We start from the raw sequence: 19,468 nt of genomic DNA on the forward strand, positions 1-19,468 counted from the left end.
TTAAACATGTGATCCTCCTTATGGGCGCAGATTTACTGCTTGGCACCATCAATACTTGCATTCAGTACGAGTGCCTCGAGGACAGTGGTTCGCGACTGGATTTAGAAGGAATGTATGAATTTCACCGAGGCTTGGAAGAGAGAAATTTGCCCCGTGGTGCAGTTAGCGTGTCTGGACCTTAATTTTGCACGCTTCGGGGATCTCTTATGCCAAAAGCATGTACTTGCTGTTTCCTAGGAAGAAAATCAAAGCGTGTGCCATGGAAAGGGGGGGTCAGGTTTAGTGCTCGGAGGAGTAGAGTTGCTCCCCAAGTGCTCACGTACGCTCATGAGCTGTGCAGCCCGGGACAGGTGTCCTGTGCTGCCTGCTGCAGCCTTCCTCTGCTTTCTGTGGGACCACGCTGTGCTTGAGGTTTTTCCTTGTGGTATCTGAGCCTTTCTGAATTACTGCTGTGTTCTTTCAGGCTGCAGTTGTTGCAGTTACGCCAGGGTAAGAGGAGGAAGGAAGGGAACCCTGCTGTCCCTGCCTCTGTTGGTAATATTAATCTAGAAACATGTCCACTCATTGCACCAGGGCATGAACAACCATAAAAGCAAACCTTGATCCCGGGCCAGACGTTGGGCAGGTTTTCAGCTGAAGCCTTACAGCTTGCAGTTGAGAACCTCCCAGTTTCACAACAAAAACCACGTTTTTACATTCCTTTTGAGGATTCTGCAGCACAGCAATTAGAGTTCGAGTGAACGACCTGCTGCTGCTATCCAAGAGGAACAAAAGGAACTTCTTAGAAATGCTCTGTTTTGAAGGCAGGCAGCATTCATCTGCAAAGCCCAGAGGCTTGTGAGTAGCACAAGACACCCTGTGCCGTAAGGCACTTCAGCTGGTGTTCCAGTCCAGTGAGAGTCTGCTGTTAGATGGATGTGTAACTATTTTGCTGAAATCGGGCAAAACCACGCGTTGAAGGTTGCCACGCACTGATGTGCTTTGCAGATTGCAGCCCTCAAATGCCCACGGTCGGTGACCAGATCTGCACTACAGACTTCGCAGCAGAAACCTGCCAGGGTAGGAACGCGACTTCCCTGAAAAACCAAAATTCATCTCTCCTCCCTAGGACTGTCCCAGCAGGCAAGTTTATCGGTGCGGCTTGTTTTGCTTCAGAGGCAGGAAGAGGGAGGGAAGGAGAAAGCGAGCTCTTTGGCTTTGTGGCTACAAAACAGTTTGCAAGCAGGGCTGCAGCACAGAAGGAACTTCTTAGTTATGACATTCTGCTGCCCCTGTCCCAGGAAAGCAGTCCTCATGGAGCAACCTGCGTTGCTTTTGCACACCTTGTTCATTCGGTGTGCGAGGGAAACCGGAATGTGTAGGGCAAAGAGAACAGCTCAGCCACAGAAGGCAGCAAAATGGGACTGCTGTGGCGGTTGCTTAGTCACCTGCTGAGGAATCGACTTTTTGTAATGCTCCTGCTTGACTGAGACTGAAACGAGTGACGCTGGGAGGTGCCGGAGTTTGGCTGGCGTGTTTGCCTAACTGGTCATTGGGTTTTTATGCAAAAATTATCCGTTCCTGCAAACAGATTCTCTTTCACCCTTAGATCTTATTATTTTTTTTAATACCTTCAGCATAAAAATGTGTAAGTTGAGCCTTTGGCTTGAAGGTAAACATCTGTCCTAAGGCAAGGAAATAGCAGGGGCTGCTTTTCCACCGAGGAGTAGGCAGGTAGTTAACTACGTGGAGCCTCTTAGCCACATTTGAAGCCAGTGGTTAATAGGATTATATTTCTGCTTGAAGGTAGCAGGAGAGAGCAGGACAAGCCTGATCCTCGTGCAGCTCCATGCACATGATTGGTGCCTACCCCGTTTTATAATACGAGTGCTCAGGAAACTTCTGCAAAGCAGTCGGGATTTGAACTCCATTGCTTATGACCCTTTTTGCATATGTCTCCGAAGCCAAACCGTGAGATTTAAAAATAATTTATTTCTGCAGCTTTATACATAGAACATCACCAAATTGCCTGAACTTTGATTCGACAGAAGGCTGTGGAAGGAAACATGTCGCTCTCTGACATGTTGCTACGTCTGATCTGCCATTTGATTGCAGTGGTGTAATCTCGTAGTGGTAAAAAGGACTTCCCGCTTTCCTGTTTGCTTCAATAAAGCGCCTGGTTCTCACCGGGGCCTCACCTTTTAGTGCTGATTGCGAACATACCTGCAGGGGAAGCTTTGCCCACTCTTCGAGGGTTATCTTTGGGAAGACGGAAAGTGGCACGCGCTTTCCCGGCTCACCCCATCACCTCAGCATCACGGGAATACTTCTTGCTTCAGTGTGGCGTGAAGCCAAGCCTCGATTCTGGGAAAAATAACTGTAACAGAATCCTCTGTTGGGCTGCCAAAGTATTACAGAGCACCAGAACATAAGAGTCGTAGAAATGAGAATAATATCTTGCAGCAGTCGGTGTTTGCTTTCTTGCTGTAATTTCAGAAGTTACGGGGAACGGTGAAGAAGCTAAACGGGAAGGATGACAGTGGTAGGATGGAGGAATTGTGGTGCTCTGTGCAAGTCTGCGAGTTGGTTTGCTTGGGCTGCCCATCAGGTTTGATGAATGGTGTAGAGAGGGTAATTCAGGTGCTTTTATTTGCCCTCTGGAAGCAAGGACGTCTTAAATTAAAGAAACGTGCAGAAATTCCAGGTGAAACAAGAAAATGTTCTCCCCCTGTAAGCACAATTCGGAGCTCGGTTCAAAATAGCATTGGAACTCAGGACTCTGTGGATTTCACAGGATATTCTTCCCTGAGGATAATGGGAACATCAACAGGAACATTAAGTAGGAAGTGTGAGAGATCAAAATCTTTGTGTCTGTAAGCAAAAAAAAAGTTCAGCTTATTTGTCGATCACGGCACAGTCTCCTGCTGTCTGCTGTTGTGGAAGTTTTTTCAGCCTCACACCTTCCTCTGAAGCCTCCAAGGGAGAATATGGAAGTAGCTGGATCTCATCTGCCAGAGCAATTCCGAAGGACCGAGAGGATAACAAACAAGTGCTAAGTAAACAAACCCTCCTCCCCGCTACCCGCTTGCTCTCGGCTGCATCTGCTCGAAGAAGCTGCAGGTTGCTCAGTAAGGAGTTGTTTGCAACAAAAGCAGATGTGAGAGCACAACACCCCGGTCCTCCGATGACTCTTTGTTTGCTTCAGAGCAAAGCTCTGATTCTCCCTTATAAGAAACTTTTTCATAACACGTCTGGAAGGCTGGGGGAGAAGGAACTGCTGTCTCAAGGGATCCCATCACAGCTTTCTAGTGAGATCAAGTTGTTCTCACATGGCCCCATATGTGCTCAAGGTGAAGACGGCAGGAGACATAAATAATACTTATGGTATGAGCTCATCATTTTGTCAAAGCCATGGCATATCTCCTTCAGTGGAGGAAGAAGGAAACCTGGCACCAATCTGAAATGTCTCCTTGCCAATGCCTTAATGCAGTCAAGATTTACATTGTCTGCTAGGTCATGCACTTAGCAGCCATTCAGATCCACCCACACCCCAAAACGAGGAGCTGTGAGTGGGTGAGAAATTCCAGAAGCGACTCAGCAAACACAAGTGTTGCATTAAAGAGAAGTTTGTTACGCAAACTGTTTTAAAATCGGAGACTTTCAGATCAGAAGCAGGGTCCAAGTTGCACAATGGAATTCAATCTGATAAAGCTGCACAGGCGAAACAATACGAAAAGGGAGTCTTCCGAAGGGAGGAAGTCGTAACCCCCCCGCCTCCCTGGCCATCTGCGTTCCTTCCCTGCAAACCAAGAGCCAGAGTAGCCGTCAGAGGGGAGATTTCACTCTCTTCAATCTTGAGAGATCCAAGAAGGGAAAATTTATCAAGTTTCATCTTAGGCACTTAATCTTTTGGTGCTAAAACAGGCCCAGCAACAGCTGGGTCTGTAGATGCTTGATATGACCACCTCTAGTATTAAATCCCGTACAACTCAACAAATTATACTTATCGTCATCTCGCTTCTCAAGCAAAAGCGTGCTGGATAATAAGTGTCTTAGTGCTAAAACTTAAGGTGTGTATGCTTTTAGCGTGACAGTCCAATTTTGCAGGTCATGTGCTGTTCATGTACGCAGCTAGAGGGTATTTATCTGATTGTGAGTGCTGGCTGTTTATGCCTGGTCAAAAATACAGGAACGGGTTAGACTAACATCTGTCAGGAATGGCACGGGTACGGCTGATCCTGCAAGGGAATGGCCTCAATGGTCTTTGAAGTCCCAGCTCTGCTTTCTGCGATGCTATCTCCTACCCCGTTATAAACTCTTTAAGTGCAAACTGGCAACTAGCGTTGAGGGTAGGACGTGACTTTGCTGCTAAAACTTCTCCTGACAGTTGCTGAATTGAGTTCCATCCATCCATCTCCAACTGCAGTGGTGGTGAATTATAATCTCTTATTTTTACGTGGGCAGGAAGCGCTTATCAATGACTGGTAACCTGACTAAAACAAGGCCACAGAGGTGGTCGAGAGTGGAAGTGAGAGCGGTGTCTAATTGCTTTGCTCCCATAGCTCAGCCATTACAGGGTTGGGTTACAGGGGTAGGTGCTGTTCAGGGGCAGAGCAATGCACCAAAAAAAGGGGAGTGCCCACTTTATCTCCATTGTTTCATTAAAAAAAAAAAAAAAAAAAAAAAAAGTGTAAAGGGCAGCGCGTGGGCGTTGGGAAACGGTATCTTCAGGATTTATTACTGCTTAATGTGTGTGTCTCGCGTATCACAGTACTTTGCACCAGTTGGATGTTAACACAGCTGGAATCAATGGCTTAGCAGCCTAAGCTCGTGTTCTGTGTTTCGAAATGGCCGTGCTCCTGGAACCAGCCCGGCGGGGTCATCGCTGCTCGTGCTCCCATCCTCCTGCCAAAAATGCCGCTGCTGGCCGAGGCCTTGCCTCCTTGGTGGGGAAATAAACCCGGTGCTGGTGGTGTGGAGCTGGGGTTCGTGCCACGGGGCAGGGCAGCTGGTGGAGCTGGGTGTGCTGGGAGGAATTTGGCAGGGAAAATGTGCTTGTAGGGGAAGGATGCGCCCATTTGTGCAGTTCAGAACTGCGGTAGCATCTTCTGCTTGGCTGTACATCACACCTAAACGGTCCACAAAAACATCGGCCTTTGATGATTCCTAAACCTTTACCAGAAATGGTACTTTCACTTGGTGTCTCAGTGCCACACATCCACTGCACAGCTCTGGCTTCTCTTCTGGCTTCAACTATCATAGCCTCCACGAGGCAGTGATTACTGGAGGAACTGTTGTTCATCCTAAAAGACTTGCTAATGAATTTGGAGGTTTTTATTTTTTATGTTTTCCCCTTTTTCACATGCTGCTGCACCTGGAAGGCAGCCCCACCCTGAGGGTGGACATGGTGCTTAGGGACATGGTTTAATGGTTGACATTGGTGTTTGGGTGACGGATGGTTGGACCAGATGAGCTTGTAGGTGTTTTCCAACCTTAATAATTCTAGGATTCTGTGAAGAGGGGATGGGAATCCTGTTTGTAACCCTGTGGGGTTGTTCCTGGTACGTGATGCTCTGAGAACTGCTTCACCCAGGCAATTCTGCCTCCGTTATCTCAAGGCGGGAAGAGCCGAGCACCCCCTCGGTAACTTATGACAGAAAACATGAGGTACACATTTTCATTTTATTGCTTAAAAACCACATAGCACGTCCAAAATTCCCAATTTCTTCCTCACTTCAGGATCCCCCACTCCGCGGACCAACACGGGGCCGCCTTCCCCTCACCCCCCCCCCCCCCCCCCCGAACCCTTCCCTGAGGCGCGAGCGCGACCTCACCGCGCATGCGCCCCCCTCCCCTCCCCTCCTCTCCCTCCCACCCCTCCGCGCACGCGCCGCGCTCCCCCCTCCCCCTCCCTCCCTCCCCGCGCACGCGCCCCTCCGCCCCCTCACCGCCCCCTCCCTCCCCGCTCCGCGCAGGCGCAGTTGGCTCCGCTCCCCCCTCCCCTCCCTCCACACGCTCCGCGCCGCGCATGCGCCCCACGCCTCCTCCCTCCCCCCTCCCCCCCCCCCCCCCCTCCCGTCCGGCGCGGGGAGGGGGATGCGGACGGGGGAAGATGGCGGCGTCGAACAACCCGCGGAAATTCAGCGAGAAGATCGCCCTCCACAACCAGAAGCAGGCCGAGGAGACGGCGGCCTTCGAGGAGGTTATGAAGGACCTGAGCCTCACCCGCGCCCACCGGGTGAGGACGAGCCCCCGAAAGGGCGAGGGGGGGTGGGTGTGAGGGGGGGGGGGGCGCGCTGAGGCGCTGAGGGGGCCCCTCTGTGGTGACGGTGGTGAAGGGAGGGCGGAGGGGAGGGGGGTGAGGATGAGGAGGAGGATGAGGAGGGTGAGGGGGGGAGGAAGGGCGGCGCCCCCCCCCCCCGCACCTTGTCTCCCTCATTCTCCTCACGGAGCTTCGCCCCCCCCCCCCCGCCGTCCCCCCCCTCCCCTCCTCGTTCCCCGGGCCGGGGGCAGCGGCTGCGGGCGGGGCGGGGGCAGCGCCCCCTGGTGGGGGAGGGCGGAGGCCTCGGGTCGGGGTGGGGGGCAGCGCCCCCCCTACCCCCCCTCACAGCCCCCATCCGCCGGGAAAGGGGCTGGGAGGGGGTGGGAGGGGGTCGTGAGGGACCGGGGGGGGGCTGAGGGGGGGCTGCGAGGTGCGGCAGGGCCCGGTCGGGGCCTGCGTGGGGTGTTTTGGGGCGGGGGAGGATGGGGGGGGTGGGTTAGGGCCCCCTCGCCCCTTTCTAGGGCCCTGTCTGGGTGTGGGGGGGTCCCCATCTCTCAGCCGTTTCCAGGCCTGGCTCTGAGGGGGGGGTCCCAATCCCTCGCTCCTTGCCAGGCCTGGTTCTGAGGGAGCTGGGGGGGGGCCCTGGGACAGGCCTGGCTTTGAGGGGGGGTCTCCATCCCTTCCCTTTGGCAGGCCCGGCTCTGAGGGGGGCTATAATGGGGGCGTTGGTGTCCCTCACCCCTTACCAGGCCTGGTTTTTAGGGCGGCTCTAAGGGGACTGTCCCCATCCCTCACCCCTTTTCCAGGCCTGGCTCGGGGGGGTCCCTTTGCTCGCCCCCACACCGCGGCCCTAAGCCTTGCCTGTCCCCAAGGCTGCTGGAGCATCCCCGGGCCCTCAGCACCCCGGGGAGCTGCAGGACCCAGTGTCACCTCCTGTCCCTCCTGGGCCCTTCCGATCCCTCCGTGGCTCCTGGCGGCTCCGCAGAGAGCTAACGGCAGAGGGGAGGCGTTTGCCAAGCACAGGCAGCGTTTTCTGGTTCACATCCCCGGGTATCCCAGCTTTTCTGCGCCGTTCTCCTCTCACCTGCTCGTGTCGACGCTTTCGTTTCTCTTTTTAACTGTTGAAGGGAAATTTACAGCCTTGTTTGCGGCTGCAGGGGAACAAGAGAGCGCACAGTTGGGTTCGCAGCAAAACCTGTGTCAGGATAGAGTCAATATTTGTTTGGAATTGATGCTGCTGCTGCTGCTGCTCAGGTGTAAAACAAAGGCACGCTGCTGCTGTCAGCCCCGGCGCGGGAAGGTGCGGGTCGGAGCTGCGCGTGCTGAACTGTTTGTTGATGTCTCACGCAGGATGCCGTGCTGGAGCTGCTGCTGGAGTCAGCTGAGAGCATGGCGAGGACAGGTTAGAGATGTTGGCAGTCACTGGACTCTTCTTGTTCCTTGAGCCTCTGTTGTGCCTGCGTAGCTCCATGCCCTGTTCTTATTTTTTTGCCTTTTGGTGGCCAGTACCTGGCTACCACTGGAGAGCTGGATATTCTTGAGAGAGTTCTTGAAGCTTGCAATTAGAGATGGTCCTTGAGGTAGCTCTTACGTTTGGCATCCTCCTGCAAGATAAGGATGGCCGTAGGTAAGGATCCCGATTTGGTTTCTCCCAGATCTGAGCGTTCCTAGTCCAGGGTTTGCATCTGCAAACCCATTTTATTTTCAAGAACCCGGTATTGAGAAAAGGACCCAAGCTGAATAAGTTTGTCTGAGGATTCTGGGTACTGAAGTGATGGAAACACTGACCAAACAGCTGAGTAAAATGTCTCCTTTGTAGACTTTTTCTTCTAAATTCCATGATTTCATCGGTGTTTAAAATACAGTATAAAAGCAAAAAGGGGTTAAGCACAACTTTGCCGTTTGCTCTCATTTTCATTTGGCAACCGGCGCTTCGCTGTCAGTTCGAAAATGCGTTACTCAGTTTGTGGAAGCAGCCCAAAATTTCTGCTGCCTTTTCATTATTAGTAATTGTCTTTTTGCAATGTTTACCATCTCGTCTCTTTTATTGTTAGTTACTGGTCACAGCAGAGGCAGGGAACTACCGTTCCACCATTTCTGGTGCGTTCCCATGCTGTCCCTGAGCCTGCTTTGGGACCTCTTAATCTTCCACCTATTTTTGCTGCTCAGCCCATCTGAGATTTTTATGTTATATGATTTTTTTTCGCCCAGGACAAAGCAGCGTGTGATGTTCCCCCTTTACTTGTGTATTGCAGTTGACAAAAAAAATAATCCCTTTGCAAATGAGATCGCTTTGGTTTCCAAAGCATCCCCCAATTTTCAGGAGCAGCAGAGTCCTGGCTTGCAGCTGCCCGATGCAAAACGCGTTTTAGCTGTTCTGGGAGACGCAGAGCTTGCAAAGAGCCTTGGAGGTGGGTGGCTGATAGAAGCACTGGATCTGCTTAATTGTCTTGTGAGTGGGACCTTCGTGTTTATAATCCAGAGATTTCTGCCAGTCCCATAGTAACAAAGTGGGTGAGGAGAGGGGGAGTTTGTTCTGTGTGACTCCGGTATTTTGCTTGTGGTTCTGCTCCTCTCCTTTTTTTTTTTTCTTCATGTAAAGCGTGAAATTCTAGAACCGCACTGATTTCTGCCTTGGGGATGAGTTGTTTACCAGGGCCTACTCTCAGTTTCTGTTGTAACACAGCCCGGTGCTGATCGCTGCTGCCTTTTAAAATTGCAATTAACAAAACAATAACGTGCAAGATGACACAGGTAGTGCTGGGCTCTTCAAATGGCATTTGAAGGACTGAAGTTTTTAAAGCTTGTCAGCTGCATTTTGGAGGCAGCTCTTGGTCGGTCAGAAACATTCTCGGCTCCCCAGGGCTGATTACCTATTTATTTATTTAAAATACACGTTGTTAAAGTCACTTACTTTTGAGGGATTTCAGCTGGAGCTGTGTTTGAGCTCCCTCTTATGGACTTTGCAGTGTTACCTTAAAAAGAAGACCCCCCCAAAAGCCCTAAACCCCAAAAGCTGGAGCGCTGGGCTGACAGTGATGGTCCTGCAGCGAAAACGGGGAGGAAAAGAAATGAGGTGAGCGATGATGTTGGGAAGCTTTCCTCAAAACTCCAGCGCTGCTTACACACCTGCCACATCCACGTGGCCCCCGTGCAGGCAACTCGGGGAAGGTGTTTCAGCGAGCTCCTGCTTATGGCACCTCTCAGAAGAAGACCTCTGGTAATAGCCAATATTCCTCAGTGATGCAAAATTAATTTTCTCTGCTGCCAAGTCCTTAGCTCAGCGCCTTGTCGGTCTGTGGTGGTGCTGTGGCTGGGGCTCTCTGCGTCGTTTTAGGTGTCATCAGAAGTTGTGGGTGCCTGTGTTGCTTTTCAAGGTATTGAAAACTATGTGAAGTGAAAAGTATTTCACATTCACATTTAAAATATTTTAAACCTGAATATTTTTACTATAAAGGTCCAGTTCTAGGTGTTTATTTCAAGCTTAAATGGAATGTAATGGCGTAGCTCTCCACTGGTAGCCATTTGGCTGCAGTGAAATAAAAAGAAAATAGAGTAAAAACAACCCCTAGTTTGTATTCATACGTGCACATAGGCACACACCTCTAATAAAATTAATACTTAAGCGTGAGGCAGTTATTTGTTTACCTGCAGCTGCTTGCTGCAGCAGAGATCAAAATCCACAGATCTTCATTAGATGTAGCCAGTATGCAAAACAGTATTTAAAAGCTTACTTACATCGGGGTCGTTAATCTGCAGTTTTAAAAATGATAAACGCTAACGATGGTGAGACGGTGTCACGGTGATTCCTGATGTCTTCAGGATGTTTTTGTTTAATAATTTGATTAAAAAAAAAAAAAAGAAGAAATTCCTGGCTGCCTAATGGCATTTTCATACGACTGAAAGATATTAAAGAAATGCATCAAATTAGTTCTCAGCCCTCCGAGCTCAGCGCTTTCAGCTGGAAGTAGTTTTGTGCAAGCCAGTCGTGTTGGGAGTTCCTCTTGAAACAGAAATGTTGGACTTGGAGCTCTGTGCGCTGCTTTTTTGTCGCTGCTGCCCCAGCAGAGGGTTCAGCCCCTGCGCCCGCCGTGTCCAGAGGAAGAAATGGGGCGCGGGGGTGTCCCCCAACAGCCCACCCCGGGGTGCTGCCGGTCTCAACCATGTGTCCCGAAATGGCGATGAGGCCTCGGTAATTCCGTGCAGGAATCCAAGTGAAAATGGGTGAAAAGGTAAAGCTGAGCTCCCCGCGGGGGCACAAAGGGGCTCTGTGCTCCTGCAGCCGGCCTGAGCTGTCCAAGGTAAACACAGCGAGCCTCTGGTGTGCCACGCTGCCCAGCTCGTGTGCTTGTAGCAGCATAGTATTGCTGCTGGTAAACCACCTCGGGGGCTTGTTGTGTTATTTTTTCGAAGGAGATGACGACTTTTTGATTATTCATCATTAATGTGCGTTACGGCTGCTCGCAGACGGAACCTTTCTGCGCAGCGGCCAGCTCCTTCTGCTCGGAGGATCTGGCAGAGGTAGGGATGGTCCGCGGGCACGTGGGGCTGTGAGCGTGCAGCTGATGCCTGGCACTGCCTTGTTGGGTGCTCACCGGGGTGAACGGGTGGAGCTCTGCTCAGCGTGCTGCAGTTCGGAGCTGTCTTTAGCTTCAGCCCTGGAGAATATTTGCAGAAATTTGCATTTGTAGAAATTCTGTAAGAGCGTGAATGTATTTGTAAGGGATTTTGTAAGAACGTATTCTCAGAGCTACGTGCAGCCAGCTCTCCCAGCTATTTGAGGGTGATTTGGGGTTTTCCTCAGAGTGAATTACACACCCACAGAGTTGTTCTTGCAGAGGTGAGCTCTGCTCACAGTTAAGATCCTGAGCGGTTTTAGGGCTGGGTACTGATTTTTAATTTTTTTATGTCTTGTATTTACAAGTAGAGGTACGAAGTGTTGATGGCTTTGAGGTATAGTGGCAAAGGCAGGAGTTGCAAACCTACAGGAGCAAAAAGTTTGGTCAGCAGGAGTTGATTCTGTGTTAACCTGCGTTTCCTGCTGGCATCCGTAGAGTGGCAGAGGACAACGAGCATTGTCCCCAGTAAGTTTCGGGGAGTGGACCACAGACCTGTCCCTCAGGAATCCCTCAAGCATTTTTCAGGAATAGGTTGCACTGAAACCTGCTTGCAGCACTCATTTGGTCTGGGTGCAAACTGTATTTGGTTTCACTCGAATTTTTTTCTACCGTGCAAACTTCGTTTTACTTCTCTGACCACCGTGGATTCCCTGCGATAACTGGGGAGGTGCCTGCTTTAACCTGCAGTTCATCAAGTTCTGCCAACTTGCTTCCTGGTTTCTGGTTGATTTATTGATGCCAATGGCTTCAGTTAGGATTCCCTAACTGGCCTGGTCAGCAGCAGACCCAAGTTAAACCAAGCAATGAGCCCAGGCTTCGAGGTGAGCTCCAGCCCTGCAGCCTCCAGCTCTTGCTCGACGCATGGTAAGAAGCCACTGAGCGCTGCTGGACACCCGCACTGGGGCAGTAATGGAGTGCTGATTTGGCAAAAAAACGTATATTTTCTCAAACAGGGATTTAAGCAAAATGGCTTAAAGGCTAAATATTTGTCTTAGTTTTCTGGTTTTTATCTCTAATTGCCAAGGAGCGTGTTCTTGAGCTGAATTACAGCAGCGTTGTCAATCTCCATGAACTCCCTAAGGGTGTGTGCCATCAATATTTTTGTACCTAATGCACTATTTGTAACTCGAGCATACTTCAGGGCTCTTTGCAGCAAACGGGATACCGTACCTTTTAAAAAAAATACACATATTTTCCTTTTTCAAGTAGCATTTCTAGTTGTGATGGCTGGAGCTTTACCCTAGCGTTCTTGTAAATGTGCTGCAGTAGCTGTTGCTTTGTAGCCGAGGAGACATGGTAGCTGACAGGCTTGGAGTAAGTGGGTGAAAAGAAGCAAACTGTCAAAATCTGGTAGATTTTTTTTGCGAACATAAGCTTGCAGCAGTGTTCATTTTGTGACAGCAAGAAGTTGCGACCTCGGCGCTGCTTCCTTTTTTTTTCTTTTGGTCGAAACTACTTCAGTTTCAACAAAAAAAAAATGCAGTCCCAAAGGGCTTGGTGTAAACTAGAGGTGGCAGCCAAACTGTAAGTATTTATTAACTCATTAGCTAAGATCTGCGTATATGATAGTGTGTAGGAGTTAATATTTAAAATGCTGCTTTGATTTGTGTCAGATGATTTGCATAGGATGTTTAGTGCTGTGTAAATGATATCCAGGAATACGATTTCTGTCAAGATCTCCTCTGGCACTTGTCGAGCCAAATGAGCTTTGCAGAAGCGCGTGTTTGTCAACCAGCGATGTTTTCACATGATCTCATTGCTACTTTATAAATTATAAAGTTGTAGCTGAGCGTTGATAATAGTTTTGTTTTGCAAATTATTTCCCAGGAACTGCAAATTCTTCCCCTTGTACCAGAACAATCCTTTGCAATCAGACAACAACAACACCACACACCCACAAAAACTGGGTCTTAAATAATGCAGCAGCAGCCTTCCAACCTCAGGCTGCAGTAACGATTCTGCAGCACTGATGATCCTTCCTGGTGTAAAAGCCTATATTTTGCGGGCAAATTTTCCTTTTTTTTTGCAAGTCCGTCCTATCCCTTTGCTTGAAAACTGGGAAAATCTCCCTGAGATGTCCCTGCTGCACCACTCGGTCGTGGTTTTTAATACAGCTGCGTGTCACCGTGTGCCAGGACAACGTATTGATGGCAGGCTGCACTTCTCTCAGACGAATTTTCAATTAATTTTGATACCCAACCATTACTTCTCGTGTTAGAATTATTTTCCTTGCCTGGCCAAGGTTTCAAAGGGAGGGAATTGGGGCTGATTTCCCCAAATCCATTTATTTTCAGGCAGATGATGATGGTTCTCAACTCCAGGTGTATGTCTGCTGTTTGTGCTCGGTGCTCTTTGGACACGTGGTGGTGGAAGCAGCATCCTGTAGCGGTGCAGAAGACTCTTCCTCTCTTGTTCTGGAGTCCTTACGCGGTGTTTTGATACCTGTAAGCTGGTTAAAGGAGAAAAACCTGTGGCAGAAGGGAAGACTGTGATTAATACATTGCCTTTTCACCTTTTTCCTTTCCTTGGAGTCCTCTGTCGGTCATGTTCATGCTAATTATTGGAGGGGGAGCTGGCTTTTCCCTCGTTCTGTCTGTGTGTCCAACACGTGGTGACTGTCCTCATTGTGGGTTTTCAGTCCTGGGTCCACGAGACCCTTCTCCCCCGGCCTCTTTGGCGTTTTTCCACTCGTGAGGGAAGAACAAAAATAATACCTTCCGTATCGAGCAAGTTTCCACCAGCCTACACGCATCTAAATGCCTTATTGACCTTCTCATTGTAATTAGATTTTTCACTTCTGCAGTGCAATGATTACATTGCAGGAGCATTCTGCATTCGAAGAATTTGGACTCTAATGGCATGCTTTTTTTAATACCTGGGGGATTGTCTGGAGCTCCGTCGCTGGAGCTATAAGCAGTTTCTTGAGCCGTAATACGAGGGCTTAAGGGTGTGCTGCAATAGGAGCAGCGCGAGGAATCGGTGGACTGCAAAGTTTCGTGGTGAATTTGGGGATGGGGGAATTTTTGGTGTTGTGAAATGGTTTTATCCATCCCTGAACCTACAGGAGCCTCGGCAGCAGCTGTCTCAGGTTTGTTCTGCAGCACTCGGGTTCTAATGGAGCTGGCTGAGCTCGTGGCAGCTCCCCGAGCACGGCTAGGTGCAGCTGACAAACTCCAAGGAGCCCAAACATGCCCTGTTTGTCTTCTAATTTACAAAACTCGTAGGGTTACATAACTGAATTTTCATTCTTTCGCTAAAAATAAAAAATGGAACATAAAAGCTATTTTTATCTTGCTTAATGAGGGCATCTCCACTTTTTTTTTCATTTTTTTTTTTCCTGAGACGTTTCACTAGGAGGAGCGGGTACAATTTGGGAACATTTTTGTTAGACTGGATGCATTCATCCTCTGAGATGTTGCCCATCAGCCAGCAAGCAGATGTGTTGCCCTACTCAGAATGAGTATTTCCTTTAAAGTAGGCTGCTAGAATAATAATCATCACTAAAGTAAATAGATTTTGAGCATAACACTAGGTTTAAATGCATCAGCAAGGCAAGGAATTCTTTTTGCTATCAAATAATCAATGAGTTTCGAGCACGAGTCCTCCCTGCAGTATTACACGGGATTATCGGCGCCGTACGCGCGCTGCTCTTGCTGAGACCCGTTCAGAAAAGAAGGGTGGCACTCTGGGAACTGAGACGGGATCCGGTTTGTTTTTAAAAGCAGTGCAAATCAGGTTTGGTTCATATTGTAGCTTAGCTTGGCTCTCCGCCCGGTGATAGAGCAGAACTCTGAAGAATAGTCACTATTTTAAGTCTCCTTGTGCTGTATCCTGTTTTTACTTGCGACTCAGTTGTGACTGCGAAGTTTCAAACAGTAAACCTTTGTTCCCCAGAAATAGCAAAGTGTTTTTAAACACAGGGTGACAGCCTGCGTATTGAACTTGATTGTTATCATTAGGCAAATTCTGCAAGGCTTGGTCGTGCCCTCAGACCACGAGATACCCAGAGCTTCATAACAGTTTGTTTTCTGGAGATAGTTAAATGCAGGTAATGTGTAAGGAAGGGCCACTCCTTGAAGTTCTGCTGGAATCAAACAGAAATTAAATATATGTGTATATATATTTAATGAAATTCAGCATTAATACTACCTTCTTCCCTCTCCCCTAGCTTTTTCTCTGAGACTTTTAAACTTTCTGGTTTGGTCTCTTTGGATTTACAGGGTAAAGGTTTTTATGCTCTGGAGTGCAATGTGGATGTGGGGTGGTTTCTAAATAGTAACGGGACGCAGGGAGGTGAGATGTTTTCACTTTCACATGAATTCTAGAAGACACCTGGGGACGGGGGCCCGGGGATGGGTGTAATTTTTATGGCCCCGTTTCCTCCCAGTTTTGGAGCTGAGGCAATCTGGGGACTTGGTTTCAGCTCACGAATGGTGCCTTGGAATTTGTAGATGACTCATAACAGGACAAAACAATCCAGTTAAGTGATCTGAGGTCTTAAATAATCTCTTCAACAGGAAGGTGAAGAAAACATCATGAACTCATGAGTAATAATTGGCTCTCTTGGAGTGCTAAAAGTGCAGTGATTGCTCGTTGGCAGGGACTCAAGTGATCCCTGTTTAAGCTTTGCTGATCAATATATATTTCAGCTCTTATGAATGAAATTTATTTGACTGGATTAGAATGCTTTTAGCAAAGCGGTATTACAGTGACCAGTTGGGAGAAGTTTGTTTTAAGCTGGTTTGTAGTAGTGACGCTTTGCACCTGAGCTGCTTGGCTGCGGGGGCCGGGGCCGGGTGTAATCTTTTCAGATTTGCTTTTCGCCTGCTCCCTGCATCACAGATCAGCCGGGTGGCCCAGAGGGGCTTTCAAGGAGAGAGAGTCTACAGCAGGATAACTACTGTGCCTCCTGAAACACAGAGAGAGCGCTCCTTCTACTTGCAGTCCTTTGCTTTCTGGACATAAAGCAAAAAATTAAATGACTTTTAGATTCCCAAAAGTGAACTGATATGAATACCTTCCTCAAATGGCTAGCACTCTCATAGGCACAAGGGGTGAGAGCTTACTCCTTCATCTCCTCTTCAAAGCACAGAATCATTCAGGACTTCATAGAGGTTTTTATGCAGCCCCAAGGGAGCCGTGCTGGTGTTCCAGAAGAAGCATCCCCTCTGAGACCTGGTGGTTACTGGTAAGCAACTGGAATCGCGGCGTCCCTGTGTGACATCAGGCCACCTTTGAGTTAATCAGGTATATAAAAGCTGAATTTACCTAGCTTGCTGTCCCCTGTCCTCTAACTAGAGGATTTCATTACTCTAGTGGTGAAAACCCTTTCTGAGGTCAGTTTGGGTTTTGATTACATCTGGGGAGAGCTCCCGTTTCCTTCTGGCTCCGTGAGATACAGGGGCAGGATTCTGCCTCCCCTTCCTGTCCCTGCAGGCCCTTGCACAGAGTTGTTTGAGCCGGGCTGCTCACGGGCTGTAGCAGAATCCCTTTGGTTCTGGGCTTTGAATGTCACCTCCAGTTTTGTTGTTAATATCTAAAGCCTTTGAGGAAGGAAAACCATCCGTCCTTGGATGGTGTACGTAGCTGTCCGCTGATAAAAATCAGTGCGGTGCTGGGTCTTGTGTGTTCGGAAAGCCCAAGTCTGTGCTGCTCTGCCTCTAGCAAAGAGTTTGTTGTGAACTGGTTCAGTGTGGCAAAAACAAAGCTGTTGCTGTCTTGTGGCTGCTAAATTCCAGTTTATTGCAACAGATTTCTTTCCCCAAAAAAGAAGCAAAAATCCCTTTCTTTTTTTTTTTTTTTGCTCAAATTTTTATTATTATTGACTATATTTGGGCTGGCCTGCAGAGTTTTTTTGTTTGCGTCCCAAAATGTCGATGTGATAATGGAACAAATACTTGAAAGTGACTTAAATGACAGTTATGGTGATGGAAGAGTAAACAATGATGTAGCAGTTCTGAAAGCCTGGGTTCAAATCCAGTTCATACCATATGTCTGGATTTTTTCGTGGTAATTTTCACTTAGTTTGTAGTAGACATTTGGCTTCCTGTTTTGGCTTGGTAGTACTTCTCTCTGCAATATCTATTGCACTAGGATCCTAACAGCATTATAAGGCCAAATAGGATTGGCAGAGGCAACAAGGGAAACTTTCGCTCTGCTTGTCCGCACTTGTCTGTTTCTAGCCAGTGTTAAAATCTTCACTTTCATGACAATAAAAACATACTAAAATTCAACAAAACATGGCAAGACGCTGTGTTATAAAGCTGATGATGGAATATTTTAAATCCCAAGCGACCCAGACGGAGCAGCTGCTATCACTGTGGATTATACCTTTCCTCTAAACTTCAGACTTCATTTCCTTTACCAGTCTTCCTGGGAGGAACAGCTGTGCATTTGGATCCGCTGCTGCTCTTGGATCAGTACTTGAAACTGCAGGAAATAAGTTGTTTTAAAAAGCTGGCTTGATGGAGTTTCTTCCTGATTGTGACAGCCCAAAGGAGAGAGAAATGCGAGGGATTCTCTTTTCTTTTTCGTTGACAAATTCATCTGTGAAGCTTGTCTCCATTAGCCAGGGAGCTGTGAAGAAGCTGGTTGTGCTTTTTCCGCTCCAGTGCTACTCTGTGTGTGCGGGTTTGCTTTTCCTTGTTGCCCTGCCTGGCTGATTATTCAGAAAGAAAAGAACAGTGTCACTTCTTTGCAGCAGGCGCATTTAAATGTGCTCTGATTTTTAGAAGAATGCAGTTTTCAGAGTTCCCTTTTTATTTCCACAGCATTCATTAGCTTTAAGGCGCTGATAGACTGCTCACTTCTGTGTGATTCAAGATATTTTTCAGCTAGCTCTGTGGTCAAGCCATTTTCTAGAGAATCAGTGTCTTTGATCAAAGAACTTCAACTGTAATTTCCTGATACTGCATCTTTACGGTAGGCAGGGTAGCATTAGGTGCTCTGAAATACGATTTAGAAGGAGTGGTTTCGCATCTCACGGTTTATTTCCCCTGCCCATCAGGACGTACTTTGCATTGAGGAGAAACTCCTCGTGTACACATGCTTCTGTGCATGTATGCTCAAATGAATTAATGTTGTTAGAATTCATCAACTAATTTTTAATTACGTGGAAAATGAAAGGGAAGGGCTAAAATCACAAATGGACACCCATCTCTTTCTTACCCACTTATTGCGCTATTAGATAACGTGCGTAGGTGGGTTTTATTCTGTACATCTAAATAATGGAAGTCTTTTTAATTATTTGCAATAAACTGTCAAAAACCCAGTAGCACGATTAAAACCAGTCAGTATTCACTTACCAGTTGTGCTCCAACTATGAAAGCTGTATATAGATTTAACAGTCAGGTGTTCCAAAAGTCCTCCTGATCTTCGTTCAGCCCCTTGTGCACGAGCAGGATGATAGCCTTTAATTAATTTCTCACGTATTCCCCCACGAGGCTGTGCCCCCTGCCTCGAGCAGCAGGAAGCAGGTAGCAGTAGGGGAGGCTGTTCAATATCGGGGCTTATCGGTGCTGTTCAGCTCGTGGCCCAGGGCCTCGGAGCACGCTGCTCCAACTTGGGTTTGCTGATAGGAAAGGGAAGCCCCCGGGGAAGCTCTCCGTGCTGTATGCTGTTCAGGAATCCTTGTTCAAAACCAATTTAATCTTTATGATTTTCTTGTAAGGTGATTATCCTTCTTTTGTAGGAAGATAGCTGGGGTGCAAGCTTTGGAATAAAAGGACTGGGTGTTTGCAGTGTCCTGTTTGACAGACCTGCTGCCCCAGGGGAAGGCAACACCAGGTTTTTGAAGTGCCTTATGCACAGCACGGGTCCAGGAGGAGCCCTTCACACCCATCTAGCATCTTTGATAGATCCCTCATATTTTGTGTTGAGCAATCTGGAAAAAGCAAACGCCTCTGAACAAGTCTTTAGTTGCTCCTGCAGCGTCGTGAGGACTTCGGTGGCAGGGAGAAGACAAACGCCTGGCTGCTGTAACCGCCGGGCTCTGCTCTCTTCAGCTTTGACTCATCATTTTCATACCTTCCAGCCGCCACGAGAGCAAAGACGAGGTGTCCTCAGACACCAGTGCTCCTTGGTAGGCAGCCCTGAAACACAGCGTGAAGTTGGACCACGTGGCTGAGACAGCCTGGTGTTGGACTCACCCCCTTGGGGGCTCGAGCTTTTGTCTCCCGTTTCCCTTCTACTACCAAAAGCCCATCTGTAGGGTGGATGATCGGAGAGAAACCAAGCTCACCCACAGTGCTTTTTTGCTAGTTAAGCTTCTTTAACGAGGTGTCTTTCAGGTCCTGAGAGTTCTGGTGCAAGGAGAGGGGAAGGTTAGGCAGCTTTCCTGGGGAAGAATTAGCCAGAGCGCCGAGACTGCGTTCCCCGGGGCGTGATCTGCTCGCTCGCCTTACAAAACTGTGTCCTCCGTTGCTCATGAAGCTTTTCTCTGCTAATAACTTTCTCTATCTTCTCATTATTAATATCAATTTTAAGTCTCTGGCTTTAATGAGATTGTGTCTGGGTCTGCTGATGTGGAGATGGCCTGACAGCTGAATACCTGCTGTAATTAATGAAATTGTGGCTAATGTTTAAATTTTCTTGGCTTACCAGGGTTCTC

The 19,468-nt window shown here is 48.4% G+C and overlaps 1 protein-coding gene across 3 annotated transcripts in view; it reads left to right on the forward strand.

Annotated features, from left to right (window-relative positions):
- The first annotated feature begins 6,034 nt into the window (after window positions 1–6,034).
- Window positions 6,035–19,468, forward strand: part of CRTC1 (CREB regulated transcription coactivator 1) — a 52,634-nt gene continuing 39,200 nt past the window's right edge. For 2 of the 3 annotated variants that reach the window (XM_068661747.1, XM_068661749.1), the window contains exon 1: window positions 6,035–6,217. In XM_068661747.1, the coding sequence (XP_068517848.1) occupies window positions 6,092–6,217 (126 nt within the window). In that variant the 5' untranslated portion in view covers window positions 6,035–6,091. The remainder of the gene's footprint in view (window positions 6,218–19,468) is intronic. The other variant, XM_068661748.1, reaches the window with a different exon arrangement.

Source organism: Anas acuta, chromosome 26 (genome assembly GCF_963932015.1).
Source record: "Anas acuta chromosome 26, bAnaAcu1.1, whole genome shotgun sequence".
Lineage (NCBI taxonomy): Eukaryota > Metazoa > Chordata > Aves > Anseriformes > Anatidae > Anas > Anas acuta.